This window comes from Antedon mediterranea, chromosome 3, assembly GCF_964355755.1.
Source record: "Antedon mediterranea chromosome 3, ecAntMedi1.1, whole genome shotgun sequence".
In the NCBI taxonomy this organism is placed as follows: domain Eukaryota; kingdom Metazoa; phylum Echinodermata; class Crinoidea; order Comatulida; family Antedonidae; genus Antedon; species Antedon mediterranea.
This window is the reverse complement of record NC_092672.1, coordinates 7196355-7212437: the sequence shown is the minus strand read 5'-3', so window position 1 is coordinate 7212437 and position 16083 is coordinate 7196355. Positions and strand designations below refer to the sequence as shown.

Sequence of the window (16083 nt, the reverse complement as noted above, 5' to 3'; positions counted from 1 at the left end):
TAAAAAAATAGAATAGAAATACTTGTAATGCATGTATTGTTTTGCTTTTTTTTTTATTGCTATTGTCTTTTGTTTTATTGTCTTCACCTTTTTCTACTTTCTCCTCTATTTTGTTGCCCATTAACCGAATATGAAGTTCACTGGTGTATCGAACTTTGACTAATCGCTATATACATCTTTATGGAATTGAAACATTTGGAGTACAATTATAAACCGATTGTAAGCGCGTCTATAACGATATATACCCAACGTGAAACCACGGAGGTATAACATCTAATCTAAAAATAATAATAATTGTATACCTCCCTGACAATAACCGATCCCCAACCCTCCACATTACTCTACCCCACTTGACAAATATAGGCCTACCATCGATGACGTTACATTCCACACTCCCCCCACTTTTATTCAAACTAACAGAAAAAAAATAACGGGAGAAGGATTGTTTTTAACGTAGGCCTACACTCGACGAAACGCCTATATATATTCTTTTCGTAGGTAAACGATGCAGAAAATATGAATTATTCATTATTTATAATTGTCTATCTTATTGAATATGCATTAGGTGTGACATGTATGTTTCAAGCCATTTCGAACATTTTTATTGTACATTTTCTTCCTTGTGGACTCGGCACAACTACATTCTCATCTCTCCACAGTGTAAATCAGACAGTGGTATAAAAGATTTTTGGCAGCTGGAGCTAGAATAAGCCATGCAGGTCTACAAACATCCCGTAGAAAATATTTTGTCTTTTAGTGTGGTGGTTTAGGTTTTTCCATCGCTGTTTGACTTTAATAACAACGCCACAGATGTATCTACAATGGCTGCATCAAAATACACTGCGTAAGTATACCCCTTTTACGATGGAACAATTTATTCATGTATTATCATCAAGTATCTGCATTAATTGTATGTAGGTCAAAGGTTGACAGACATTGCTGAATATTATGAATTGTTCATGCCGTGTTGTAGGATTGTTTAAGAACATTTTTAAAGAAAAATATTTCTCATACGGCCTCCTCAAATAGAGATGCGGTACCGTATTCCTAGCCACACGACGCCCTTTTAAGCCTCAGAATGATGTCCCTTTTGAAAATAGGCCTATTGTCTTTCCAAAATAAATATCCTGGGTTCGCCACTATTGAGAGACTTTACGTCGATCAAGGGCGGATCCAGGTGGGGTTCGGGTGGTTCGGACAAAACACCCTCGAAATGTAAAAAAAATGTTATTATGGCCGGACTAGCTCGATGCCAATTTAAATGTATTTTAAATATTAATAAATAATTATCTTTGTCCATATAATAACAAGCTATGCCAATTATATATAATGATTCCTTGCAGCAGACGTGCACGTGACTATAACATGAAAACGCAGATCATTTTCCATTCTTGGTGAACCATATTTCCGCTTAAAGAGAATATCTTATTAAAGGGCGAGTGGGTCTGTTTTAAAATACACTGTTTTATTTTTAACCGATGTAACAATTATGTATCAAAATCCAATAGCACAATTTTTAATACGGCATAAAACCATTTTTGTTTGGTGATTTTGTAGGCCTAATAATACATTTAGTCTAAACATAGAACAAGGAACTAATTAGCCTATACTCTCTAAGTAACATAGCGTCTGTAGGCCTACTGTGTTTTGATAAACGGAAATGGTCTATTAGACGTGCTCTCAAGTGGTTACCGAAAGTTTTACATCAATATCAATAGCAGTTTTAAACCATATTTAGGCCTACTATATTGGGCTAGTAGTCATAAAGGAATAGGCTTTTTGTAGGCTGTTCTATCACCATGCATTTCCATGAAATAACGTTGATCGAGATGTCTGCATATTAATTAACCCAAATCCTCATATTTTGATCTGCCTTTATTTTTTTACTTGAAACATAATAAATATAATTCAATTCAATTCTCTGTTATTATACATCAAAACATAGTTGATAACATTAACATAATTAAACAAATAAGCAACAAAACAAAAGACATCATCGGCACTTAATACACAAAAAATAAGTACTGTATCTATATAAATCCATCAATGTTTTGATCTGTGAGTCATATCCGGCTGTTATTTTGAGTCATATCCGGCTGTAATTTTCATGTTCTAGAAAGGGGTCTAGGACAACTACCACCCGGACAACTACCACCCGGACAACTACCACCCGGACAATAACCCCCTGGACAATCACCCTCCTAGGACAACTACCCTCTAAGACAACTACCCTCTAGGACAACTACCCTCTAGGACAATTACCCGCTAGGACAATTACCGCCTAGGACAATTACCCTCTAGGAAAACTAACCTCTAGCTACCCACTAGGAAAATTACAATTGGCCCATAGGACAACTACACCTTTGGACAACTACGATTGGTAACCAAATTAACAAGCTGCTTCTTTTGGTGCAAATTGTATTGTAGAATCAAATTATGTGTGAAGAGGGGAATATGAGGGCGTTGTACTCCACTATACATTAACAATATTTGACGTGAAATTATTAAAATATTGACGTATGTACCTAAGATTTGTATTCTATTTTGTTATAAGTGTAGCGATATTTTTAAAAAACTTACAAACTATGAAAAACGATTTCCTGAATTGGCACAGTTAGCTTTGTTTTCATAATAGGAAGACTAAGAAATGTATGAACCCGTCAAACGGGGGAGAGAGAGAGATTGATTTTCAAATCATCTAATGTAATCAATTGATTAATAGTGTAGGTTTTTTTTTATTCTAAAGTAAAATTAGGAGGTTCTTTGCTGTAGAATACGAATTGGAATAAAATGAAATAAGTAGAAATGTTTAAGTCATAAAACACATCATAGATATAATTATTCTTTAGGTTCTAAAAACGTTTATTATTCAATGTAAAAAACAAATCAATTAAAGTTCTTCCATGAAGTAGTAACAGCCAAACCAATATTCCATTATTACTGGACTTGTAGTAGTAAACGTATGATGTCATTAAACAGCATGACATAAGCTCTTACAGTAAAACATTTGTTTTGAAAAAGAAAAAAGAGAACAAAATCGGGCCAATTTTATCGATATTAAGGGGCTGCTCCAGTCCCACTATCTTACAACTACCCTCTAGTCCAACTGCTATGCCCCTAGGACAACTACCCCTCTAGAACAACAACACTCTCTGAACAACCACACCTATACACCTTGAGTTATAATTACGATCTTGTAAAACTTAGGAGAGAGATTGATCTTAAATGAAAAGTTGTTGATTGACAGGTGCAGCTAGGTAAACTGTATGTTCCTAGATTTATATACGGCATCTATTATCGATTCTTGTTTAATGTAAAATAACTGCTGACGATACGCATATTAAAAAATTCAAAAGCTTTCATTTAAGATCAATCTCTCTCCCTATGTTTTGAAGTTCAGTAAGTTTTACAAGATCGTAATTATAACCTAAGGTGTATGTGTCATGGTATAGGTGTGGTTGTTCAGAGGGTGTTGTTGTCCTAGGGGCATGACAGTTGGACTAGAGGGTAGTTGTCCTAGGAGGACAGTTGTCCTAGGGGTAGTTTTTTTGGGTGTAGTTGTCCTAGGGGGTAGTTGTCCGGGTGGGAGTTGTCCTAAGGGGGTAGTTGTCATAGAGGGTAATTGTCCTAGGGGTAATTGTCCGGGTGGTAGTTGTCCTAAGGAGGTAGTTGTCCTAGAGGGTAATTGTCCTAGGGGGTAATTGTCCGGGTGGTAGTTGTCCTAGGGGAGTCATTGTCCGGGTGGCAGTTGTCCGGGTGGTAATTGTCCAGGGGGTAGTTGTTCGGATACGTTCTAGAAAGATCACGTAGTTTAGTTAAAACATTTTTTTTAAACCTAAATAATGTCATAAGAAATGTTAAAATGTAGAGTCATTCTAAAAAAAATACGTCCGGCCCCAAGAATAATGTTTGGCTTTTTTGTGTGTGGTTTTCTATAGAATAGTTTTAATGTTACATGGTATATTTGTTTTTAATTATTCAGTGTATTGGAAATTCTTATTTAGAATTACATCCTTTCTTTTCTGATATTATCTGCCAAAATAAATGTTAAATACATACAAATTAACTTTATTTTTCTAACGCAGTCAAGACGTGTATGATGAAGTATATTGTGCAAACTGGCAAGAAGTTGAACGAATTATAACAGCTCAACCAGAAATCCTTACTGAAAGATATGTATGTTTAGGCCTATAGTTACGTTTAATAAAAAAGTTAGTTTTTTTACGACGCCTCTCAGGAGAATAATAGGCCTACGAAGCTTTCTATTTGCGACGACGGCGACCGATCGTTGCAATTCATTGTAATATTGTAGTTCATTGTGCGCATGTAGGGATATATTTCCTCAACGCAGTTTTGATGGTTTCTACGTCCAGGCGACGTCCAACCAAACATCAATTCGACACGTACTGACCTAGATAGGTCGCCGGTTGTCACAAATGTTATGCTCATACTAAAAGTAGGATAGGTGCGTATTTAGAACCGCCTACAACGAGGAGGGGAATCGTATTTTAAAACGTTGTCTATAGTAAATCATGAATGAATCATTGTAGTCCTAATGCAGCTGAAATGTTAGTATGTTGAATTGTGCTCAATAATGATCCCACACCTTTTTATAACAATAACAATCTTAATATATAGATTGTTTTCCGTGCGCAATTTGGTAATAAAATCGCACTCATTGTTCAATTCTTGTTAGTGGAGTTCCATCGGCTTTAAATTAAATCTGAGACCAGGCCGCCGTCATGGTCATAGTTATAGTGAAATACCGTTAGAAATACAGTAGGCCTATAACCTTTTTAATTAAATCTGAGACCAGGCCACCTTGGTCGTCTAGTAAAACAATTCGTCAAAATGTTATAGTAAAATATCATTAGAAAACCACCCTCTGAACGGTAAACGATGGCATTATTATTATTGTAATTGTCACGAAACTGTGATTTTTTTTTCTTTTATACCGGTGAATATAGAACGGTGTGACGTCGCTACGTCACATTATCTACTTCTACCCATGTGAAGAGTTTATATTTAAGATTTTAACAAGCTCAACACCTCAAGAAGTTGAAGAACAAGACCAAGAGGGACAGGTAAGACACATGGTACTATATTATTCCAGACGGAGTTTTGACTTAATATTAGTAAAAAGATAAATATTTTGTCAGATGTGGCGTATACTACTTTTGACATAAAAAAGACAATAAATGCAGACTTGGGGCAAGTCTATCTCTGTTGTTGCTGGTGCTCACTTCTCTTGAGGATGCCGTTAATGTTGGTATGCCGTCTCGTATTGGGGCTGCTACCAATGGTGATTCAGCTTCCGTCGCTATTCTTTCAACAGATTGTTCCACAGATTTCAATAAAACATAAGAATAATAAATCAAGAAAGAAAATATGTTTCTTGTAGGCCCTATTTTTTTTTTTTTACATTTTAAAAATCACATAGGAAGATTTGCTGACCATTTTCTACGATTTCTCTGATTTTCGTTTTTCTTCTACAACATCGTGTTCCAAAAAAAAAATCTGATTTGCTGTTCCTGTAAAAATGTCACCATTATTTGCACAATACCAAACGAAAAATTGTTATTACTACTACTACTACTCGAATGAGATTAACCCGGAAAACTCAATTTCATAGAAAATATGAGGTTTGAAAGAATATCATTATTTTCCAGTTTTCTACTATACTTCATCCGTTATCTGTGCGAGGATATTTTAAATCGATAGAGTATGTGTTAAGTATATCATCGAAACGAGTAAATAGTCCAGACGAGGTAAGCACAGCCACTACATACAAACTAATAATTATAAATTATAATGCACATGAATTCTAAATGAATTCTAAATGTATACAATGTATGTCTTTCATTTGTTACAGAACGGCAGTACGCCACTTCATTGGTTACTACGGTCTAACTTACCTTTTACCAGGCATCGAGACTCTGCAAAAGCTCTTTTAGATGCCGGAGCAGATGTTCATATTTACAACAATGTAATGTTTCTTTACTTCCGTTTACATAAAATTAGTATTATTACTACTGTTATTTATTCATTTTTATTATGTAATTGTTTTTTTTTTTGTAAAGAAGATGATTGTTAAGATGCATGATCATGTGTATTACAGTCTTCTTTTCGATGTTTTTCTTCTTTTTAATTTTAGGAAGGTTCGACACCAGTGGACAAGTACATTCAGAATTTGTGTAGAAAATACAACAATGGAACTAAAGACAAGCAAAAAGAAGAGCTCTTACAATTCATGCAGAGTAAATAATAAAAATATTTCTATACTCTGCACAAATAATATTTCATGCTTGCATTATTAACTTTACTTTACTTTAACTTTATCAAGCAAATGAAAGGAAATAACTATTGTTTTCTGCTTTCATCTAGGTTATGCAATTCCAGGAGTAATACTAGCTAGAGGGAAAGAGGCTGTTCGGGTATTCAGGGAAGAGCTGGAGACTGGTCAAATAACAGTTAATCATGCACGCTTAATGATTACTGGTAAAGAAGGCGTTGGAAAGACAAGCTTAGTGAACACTCTTCTGGAAAAACCGTAAGTTCTATCAACACTATCAAACTTTATGTGACAAAAAAATGTGATGTGTCCATATATGGACATGATGATGTCATATTACTACCATATTTGGGCACATTTGTTTGACACATAAAGTTTGATAGTGTAGACAGAGCGTAGGAATGTTATTGCATGGTTGTCCATATTGATGTGAATATTGAGATAGACATGTTATTGTTAAAACTAATAGGATGATCACATTGACGTGTTATATATTGATGAACGTGTTGAAGTTGATTTATTTAATGTTATCACAGGTTCAATGAAAGAGAGCGATCAACAGATGGTATCGCATTGACGACTGCATTTCATGCTGACAGTGAAAAGAAATGGAAAGAACACAAGGACTTGGATGGTAAGTGGCACAATACATCTGTGACAGTTTATTATTATGTTATTCTTGTAAATGAATGACCTCAAACTACTTTACAGAGTGTAAGAGACTTCAAGAAATATACGACGAGAAGTTGGAAGCCAATGTAGCAGACAAGTTGAGACTGAAAGCAACCGAAACAGACCCTTCAACAATATCGGAGACTGTATCAACAATATCGGAGCTGAAGCGTCCATCACCAGCTATAACCGAGGTAAAATTACGGAATTCTTTAGATTAAAAACATACTTCTGTGAGGGTGAGATACTCAACAAATATCTATTGATCAAACAAAGCTTAAATGCTCTGTTTAACCTGCAGCTGATTCATAATAAACATGTCAGATATATTTCTTTTAATTTCCATTATCAAAATTAGACAATATTGATTTCATAAAAATGAAATAGTATAGCGCCTATACAATTTTATTATGTACGTATCGAAAATCAGGAAAAGGATACAGAAATAGAAAAAGAGTTGAAACTGAAAACAAAAGTGACATCACAACAAATCGCTGCTACAAACCAAGGTGCAACATCAGAGGTAATACGATATGATATTAACTAGATTGAAAGAATTGTAGTCGAGAGAAAAAGTAGGCCTAAATACTAAATAACATACAGTATCGCATGATTGTGTGTTATTTTAAAAGAATGATATTGGCAAAAGATGATAGAGAAGTATTCACGTATTTTGTTTATTTCTAATAGTAGGCCTAATAGAAATATTAAAGAAATTTTAAAGTACTTAATTTACGCAACATGAAGTTCGATGTGAGTTGCCGGCGCCGGACCGGAACCGTGGCGGAACAGGTGTGAAGGGTCTTTAATTCATGTTATAGGCCTATAAATGAGAGTAACATTTAACTAATTTTTATTCACAGAATACCGTGTCGTCAATACAACAGCTTAGACTAAATCAAAACAAAGGTAGGCCTAACTAATAATGTATAGTGAAAAAATGTATCCATGGACACAAATAGCAGTATATCTTAGTTGCGAATAAAAAAAAACTGACGGTACTACGGGTTATAGTTTAAAAAAATCACATGTTTATGTCCACTAGCTTTTAATTTAACATTTATGTATCTACAGATGTGTGTATATAATTAAGCCTAATAAAAATGACATTTTTCTAAGCAGATTTTGAAAATATTCCAGTTTTGTCTCATCCGAGCCTTTCTGTTTAGTGTTTTGTTTAATAAGTTACGAATTTATGTTTTTTAGTTGAAGATAAACAGGTTTTGTTGGAGAAGGATTGTGTAATTAATGAATCAAATCAGAAACTTTCTTCTGAAATGCAAAAACGAATCATTAACAAATTGAAGGGAGATACAAATATGTTTGCTGATGAAGACATTACGTACATATGGGACTTTGCAGGCCAGCCGTTGTACTATATTACACACCGAGTAAGTAGGCCTGTATTGCAGCATCTGATAGTTTGGGAAGCTTTCGATTTGCGAAGACCAACCTAGGTCAGGTCAATCGATGTGTCGTCGGTCTTCTCCTTGATCTAAAAACCATCAAAAATGTGTTGAGGTGGAGGCGAGGACACATGTCCCAATATATGCGCATGTGCACAATGAATTAATGACGTAGTTTGGTTGTCGGTCTCGGTCGTTGCAAATCGAGACGATCGACGACCGAACTACGTCATGTCAACCAGGTCCAGGAGTCGCAAATCGAAAGCTCCCTGTTATCATTAGGCCTACGTGTTACGTGTACGTAAAGCCTATGGTAAATAATGTAAAAAACTTGGTATCTCCAACTAGGCCTATAGGTTTTACTTATATTTTGAATAAATAAACTGGACTGAGAGTTTAAACGTTGTTGTCTTATTAACTAGATATTTTTGACGAGTGAAGCAGTCTACGTGATAACATTTAATTTGAAGGAAGGAATGTATGATAAGGCTAATTCTATTGAGGCAAGATCATCCACGGTAAAAAAGGTATTTTGTATTGGCGTATATGCCTATATTATGATAAATTTGTATTACAAAAATTATACAATACAAAATTATCTACCCATTCTAATTTGAAAATACATTCCAGTCAATCAAAAGCGATAAGTTACTCGCACTGATTGGTCAATTGCGTTACGGTTACGTTCTTGCATTGCGTCCTAATGGAAGCCACAAGTTTTACTTGTTTTTTCATCCGTTAATTAATTAGGCTTGCGTTTGAATACTGTAGGCCTACAGAGTGTATTATTGTCATCACACACAGAAAATACTATGATTTATTTTTCTTAAGGACCACCAAGATATGACGTGCAACATGACAAATGTAGAAGTAATAAAGTACTGGATGAAGTTAATTTATACGTACGCAATCCCCGATGGGGAGTCGCAGAAACAAGATAAAGACATGAAAGTGAAAAAACCACAAATTTTAGTAGTGGGAACACATAGCCGAAGTTTATCAGGAACCAGCGTAGAAAATGATAAATGGGTAAGCACAATAGTGTAAAAGTCGAACAAAAAAAAGACAGCAATCAAGAAATGAACACATCTGCGCATGTGTATAATCCCAGTGTACACGGTTCCAGAGTAGGCCTATGTAGGCTACTGGGATTATACACATGCGAAGATGTGTTTTTTATTTTTTATTTTATTTTATGTCTTTTGGCACTGTGGCCAAGGATTACCAATAGTGAATTAATCACTGTCCTATCAGATAGGTGGTAATCCCCCTGATACAGAGGCTATTGTGTGAACCAGTTCACCGGGGTAACCCTCTACTCTTTTTCGAATAATGAACTGGGTTCTTTAAAGTACACACAGGTTATAACTGTGTACACTGGACCTACGGTTTATAGTCCTTATCCGAGAAGACTTGTTCCACCACCAGAACTAGGAGCGAGTCGGCCTCGAACCCTTGCCGATGTTGTTGTTGGCTCTTTAGGTTCGTTTCTTGATTGTTCTGTCTTTTGGAGTTTTTTTTATTTGGTATAAATGCACAAATTATATCGGTACTGTGTTTGGTCGAACTAAAGTTGGTCAATTGTCTACCATAGCGAATCCCGTTATTGAATTAATCAATGGGGTTTTCATTTCATAATCAGAGTATGACGGTCGTCAATCGATTTGATATTTACAGCACATACTATTTATATTTGTGTATCACTATTAAGAATACATTTATACATTTGTAGATACAAGACCAGTTTAATACATTATTTCAAGAAATCGAAGATACGCCATATGAGTGTCACGTGATCAGAAAGTGTTACACCATCGACAACAAATATCCTTTGGAAAGTGACACTATGTTGAACAGCCTTAAACACGATGTTAGTGGGTTTTTGAAGGCATTTCCTAAACAAATCCCACTCAAATGGCTTCAATTACAGCGTTGGATAAAAGAGATTGGAAAGACAAAAGTGCGCATTCCTTACCATGACGTAGGCAACTAAGTTCATTTCATAAACATTTATCTCTATTATTAATAATGCATAGAAAATAGCAACAAAAAATTAGGTAAGAAAAAAATATAGCATTAATAGAGGATTTTACAAGAAGTAAAACTTGTCACGTAAAACCCATGGACAAAACAGAAAAAAACAAATATATACTATTATATAAGTTGATGAGGGATGGAATGTGCAACTAAATATCTGTTATATTTTGGGCTTAATTGGTGCATGCTATTAGTAGACAGAATAATATGCATTATTAGACAATTTAAAAACTATATGCTTAATTTACTTAGTTGATGTATCAATTGTAGCTTGTTCGTTATAATTATTAAAACAGGAATAACTTGTTCTCTAATACACTGTTCTCAATGTGGTGAGTACATCCTATTAGACAACATGCCAGGGAAAAAAAACTTAACTCCCTTTCGCAAAGCTACCGGTACTTACTTAGGCCTACTTACTTTAACGCCGTTCCGCTTCCGCCGAATATTTTTTGACTTTTCCGCCTCGGTCGCTCTGCTTACTTCTGCTGTGAAGTGTTCTGTCAGATGCGATGTTCTTTATTTTCTGTAGGTCCGTTGCAAATTTGTCGTTAGTGTGGTAGTTGGATCTGATAATATTAGTGCTTTCAAGTCAAAGCTACTTCATTGTAGTTATAGTTTTTAGAATTTGAATAACCTTCATGTCAGGCTCCATCACAATAAAAATATTATTAATATATGTTATATTTGATAAGGTCTTCAAGGCTGCCGCTGAATACGGGATCACTCCGGAAAACCTTATCCACACTCTACAGTACATGCACGACATTGGAACGGTTTTATATTTTGCGAAACATCAACTGCTCAAAGATACCGTTATAACCAGCCCAAGAAAGTTGATTACCATATTGAAGAGAATAATAACATACGTTAAACCCGGTGATAAGGTATGACATCATGGAAACAGTTCAAAATTGGTTATTTTGCATCGCTGTAAAATAGCTGTATTTGCACAGACAATTTGAACAGCATTCTCTATCAGTTAGCATAATATTCACAAACCAAAACCTATAACCATATACTTACAAATCGCTTGTAATACAACAGATATCTAATGTTACACTAATTGTTTGTGTATACTTCTGTAGTGCAACATTGGATACAAACCAGGGAAGATTGAATAAGTTCACTCTTCCCTGATACAAACAACATAATATGTCAGTAAAACAGGCGTATTATAAAACACGGTAGGCCTGCATCAATGATTTGATAATTTTATGTAGCTCTATACACTATAATAAGTGTGTTTTATGCAGTGTGTTGGACTACTGATCGTGAAGTCGCGGTTCGAATCCAACTCTGCCGCATTGCTCGTATCCTTAGGCAAGATTCTTTACTTACGTTTGCCTCTCTCCACCCAGGTGTATAAATGGGTATCCGGTTAGATCAAAACACAACGTTGCGCTGATTAATAATAATAATAATAATAACAATAATAATAATAATAATAAGATTTTTATAGCGCACATACCACTCCAGAGTGCTCAAGGCGCATTTAAAAATAAAAAAGAAATAAATCATACAAATTCCTGATTACTAGCTGCATTATGGAATGGGACGTTTCCATACATGTTCGAGTAAAAATATTACTAGGGTATACTGTTCAGCGCTTAGAGGTTTCACAACATTAGGCGCTATATAAATCTAGGATATTATTATTATTATTATTATTAATATACGCCATGATCCAGAACATAAACTTTCAAATTATACCTTCAATATTTATGTTATTATAGTCTTCGGTACCCGGCAAGCGCTTATTACACGTTTTAACAGAGGATATGTTTAGATGAAGCAGGTCTATGGTTTGTTGAGATTATTATCATTCATCATTGAGTACAATCTTAATTGATTTCGTTTTAGTAGATGGTGTAGTTCACAAAATTAGATTTGTTTTCTTTCATTTAGCTGCCTACTATGGTTAAACTATGGCGTAAACTTGAAAATGAAGGTATTCTACATGAGGAGTTGGCCCGACATGTATGGCAAGAAGAACTGGAATCAGACGACTCAAACTTTGAAGTGTTTCTAGAGCTTATGAAACAGTTCGGCCTATTGTGTGAGCAAGTTAAGGTACGGTATAATTTAGGAACATTTCCAGAAAAGGGAGTTTTCTCTGTCCTTGTAGAAGTACTATATGGCAATGTAATGTTCACAAGACAAACAAAGATGCTCTACTTAAAGAATATAAGACGAGTCTTTGATTAATGACTAGTATGAAATATTTGCTTATTAATCATTGTGTTCTTCTATTGTTGATGCACATTCATTCATGAAATATGTTTAATTCCAATCCCACACTTTTGTAATCCTACTTATTTCATACAGTCATCCTCAGGCATATAAATGAATGTAATGAATACTATATAATGAATATCGTTTATAAAAAAAATCATTGTTAAGCAGATCTCTTCACAAATTAGGCCTATAATTATTTAAACAATAATTTAAAAAAAAATGATAATATTAAGAAATAAATGTTATAATCTTGATTACTGTTTAAATGATGTATTCATTATTATAATTATTATATTTTCTGATAGAAAAATCATGAGACAAGTCGATCTTTTTTTGTACCATGTCGGTTAAAGTACATGGAAAGGTGCATGTCAATTGAACGTGACCCAGATCATGTGGTATCTGTCTACATTGCATCGAATGACTTTCTTCCTGACAGCATCTTCCATCTCCTGGTCGTCAGTTTAATTGAAATGACACAAGAGAAAGAATGTACTACACATGCGCCTACACTGTTTAGCAACAAGATTACCGTTTGCTTAGAACATGATCACGATCTTAGCCTTGGTCAGGTCACTATAAGTAACAAGTATGCTTTGAAGGTACCGTAGGCCTATAATACTTCATTCATATTTTTCCTTTCCCTGTAGGCCTACTGATAGAATTTCTCGACGACCACTTGTTGTAATTTAAACGACTAGGGAAAAGCAAGATATACTTACACTATGACCCCCTCACGATAACTAAAGACGAGGCAACTAATAGCAGATCATCATTACAACCATCCGCACACGTGCCTAGGCTCTATATAGAAATGATGTTGCAAAAGCAGTGTATATGGGTCGGAACGATGTGGACTTTTTCCCAACTTAAGATTCAATTGGAAAGTCACTTCCCAAAGCATCATTCTTTAACTTGTTATTGACACTGTGCTTCCAAGACAATGTTGGGCTACTTTGAACAATACTAATTAAGTAGGCATACTTATGTAAATTGTGTACCGTAGGCCTATGGTATGGTATACCATTATATCTGTATTTTGTTATATATAGTTTCAGTATATATGTACATCGGTCGGCCAATAATGACGGTTAGTTAATACTGATTTTTGTGGAAACATTTTTTTTTCTTTGAAAAATACTATAGCTGGCGATATCACGTGTGCCAGAAGTGAGTGAGGATGGTACTGAGATGACAACTGGTCAGCCGTGCCCAGTGATCTGTATGCAGGTAATTGTTTTATAAAATATATAACAACCGTCTAGAATTATAAGCATGTTTAAAAAAAACAGAATTAGTAAATCAAAACAATACGTTTCTTCAGAAAATGTCGGTCTCCATTCCCAAAGGTAACCTGTCGCGTGATTAGGGGCATGTGTTTTCTGGACCATTTGGACAAAAGTTCTCTCAGATTTCTCTGGGAAAATAACTCTGTTCACGAACAACAAACACAGTTATAAAGAGTGCCGTCATATTTATTTTAGGCGTTAGAGTTCCTTAAGCAAGAACTTAAGGTAATAACCTCTGGAATGAAGAGAACTGGTTATGAGTTCCTTGTGTTGTGCTGGAGAATTGGTTGCCAAAAAAACCACTTTTACAAGTTGGGAAACTGTTTAAAATTTGGTAATGTTCGATGCGGAGGCAAATCGATAAAAACAAGCAAGCTGCAACGATTGTTTAACAATAGGACACCAGGTATTATAATTCGAATAAATGTTTTGATGACTTTAGTTATACTGTATACTATTTTATCTGTTTTGATATATATGATATCGTTGGTGGTCAAGTGGCAGTGTTATACTTTTATTTGAAGAAAAATTAATTAGTTAAAATTGTGAGATTCTATAATGCGTTGTATTTTTAATTTCTAGATTCAGAAAGTCAAGGCAAACCTGCAACGTTGATAAAATCAGGTTAGTTTGTCCATTCCACGTTTGTTCATTTTCGTATTTGGGTTACGTAGAAAGACAAATTATAATGTTAGTTGATAATATTATATTAGGTTCATTACAATAAAACTAACAATTTTGGTAAATCAAGATTTGTATGTTTTGACATTGGTTTACGATACTTACAGATACTGGTAGATGTAGTGGTTATTTAGACGATAAACACTTGTACAATTTGGCTAAGCAAATAGGTTCAACTTATTGGCAACCATTGGCAATCGAACTGGGATTTACATGGACAGAAGTACAAAACTTTGAATGTGATAACAAAACAGTTTCTGGAAGGATTATGGATATGTTAAGTTCTTGGAGGAAACGGCAGACCGAAGTGACAAATCAAGTCGGGGTTATGTACATTGCTTTGAAAGAACAGGGACTTGTAGAAGTTGCGGAGAGAATGCAGAGGAATGCATCAGCAATGTAGCTACCACCGTACATGATCAACATTTGAACTAAATTGTAAACTGAATTTAACGTGTTTAAGCATATTATCAGTAATATATAAAATGTATTTATTACCCGCTTAGTTTTGACACGTCTCGCTTATTTGTGACTGCACTGCTGTTCTGAGAGATGCTTATTTGACTGCATTGCATTTAATCATTAGGTATCTTCCCTGATTACACTGTACTTAAAAGAAACAAATGTTATTGTATGTTATAACACAGTTCTATTTCATGGAATAACAGCGTGTTTTCAACAAATTCAAACAATTGCCTATATCTCGGCGGTTGGTGGGACGGCTTTTTATCATTCTTCTCCGTAAATAAATTTCCAGTAATTTCATAATATGTGTACACATTCGATTCGTCACGGTCTGTTGAAATTACCGCCTTCTTCGTCTCTATCGTCCAGAAACGGTTGATCTTTCAAAAAATATAGGGAAGGTAGGAAAGGTCTGTCGCTTCCTCAAAGCACAATAATGTGAAGTTAAGTAGCTGGGACATAATTCTGCAGTATCATTCATAATTGTATTATTGAAATATTCACACATGTTGTTATAATAATTACCAAACAACTATATAATACGAATTAAAGTATTAAAAACATTTACATTAAAACGCTTTGAATACCTTCATTATACTCAATAATCTATCTAATTTTGCCACTGGTGACTGGAATTTGAACAACTTTATTTTAGTCTTAACTTACTAATTCTTTAACAAAACGTTTGCTTTTGAGATATTTGACTCTCAGTTATTGTTTGTTTCCCGGATGTACATTTTTGTACTGTTGGACAGTAACTAGTAAAACTATACGTATTAAATCTCTCAAAACTACATTATTTATGTGTTTATTATCGTTTTATTACACGGAGAACAGCGTTAAGGATCTTTCACACCTGTTCCGGTACGGTTCCGGTCCGGCGACGGCAAATCCAATCGAACGTCAATGTTTTGTTTTTACGCGGCTACGCGCATATCAATTGGTGCTTGGCCGCGTGGAGCGTCGTGAAAACGAAACATTGGCGTTCGATTCGCCGGACCGG

The 16083-nt window shown here is 34.9% G+C and overlaps 1 protein-coding gene across 1 annotated transcript; it reads left to right on the top strand.

The window, feature by feature from the left end:
* The first annotated feature begins 499 nt into the window (after positions 1 to 499).
* Positions 500 to 16073, top strand: LOC140044700 (uncharacterized). The gene is made up of 22 exons (XM_072089329.1): positions 500 to 844; positions 4086 to 4176; positions 4968 to 5084; positions 5670 to 5768; positions 5873 to 5986; positions 6155 to 6257; positions 6385 to 6550; positions 6829 to 6926; positions 7004 to 7158; positions 7395 to 7487; positions 7828 to 7873; positions 8171 to 8355; positions 8793 to 8897; positions 9202 to 9399; positions 10103 to 10351; positions 11103 to 11294; positions 12316 to 12480; positions 12951 to 13247; positions 13792 to 13875; positions 14130 to 14340; positions 14517 to 14558; positions 14723 to 16073. Exons 1-22 carry the CDS (start codon positions 822 to 824, stop codon positions 15016 to 15018), a joined length of 3129 nt encoding a protein of 1042 aa, XP_071945430.1. The 5' UTR covers positions 500 to 821; the 3' UTR covers positions 15019 to 16073.
* The last annotated feature ends 10 nt before the right edge of the window (positions 16074 to 16083 follow it).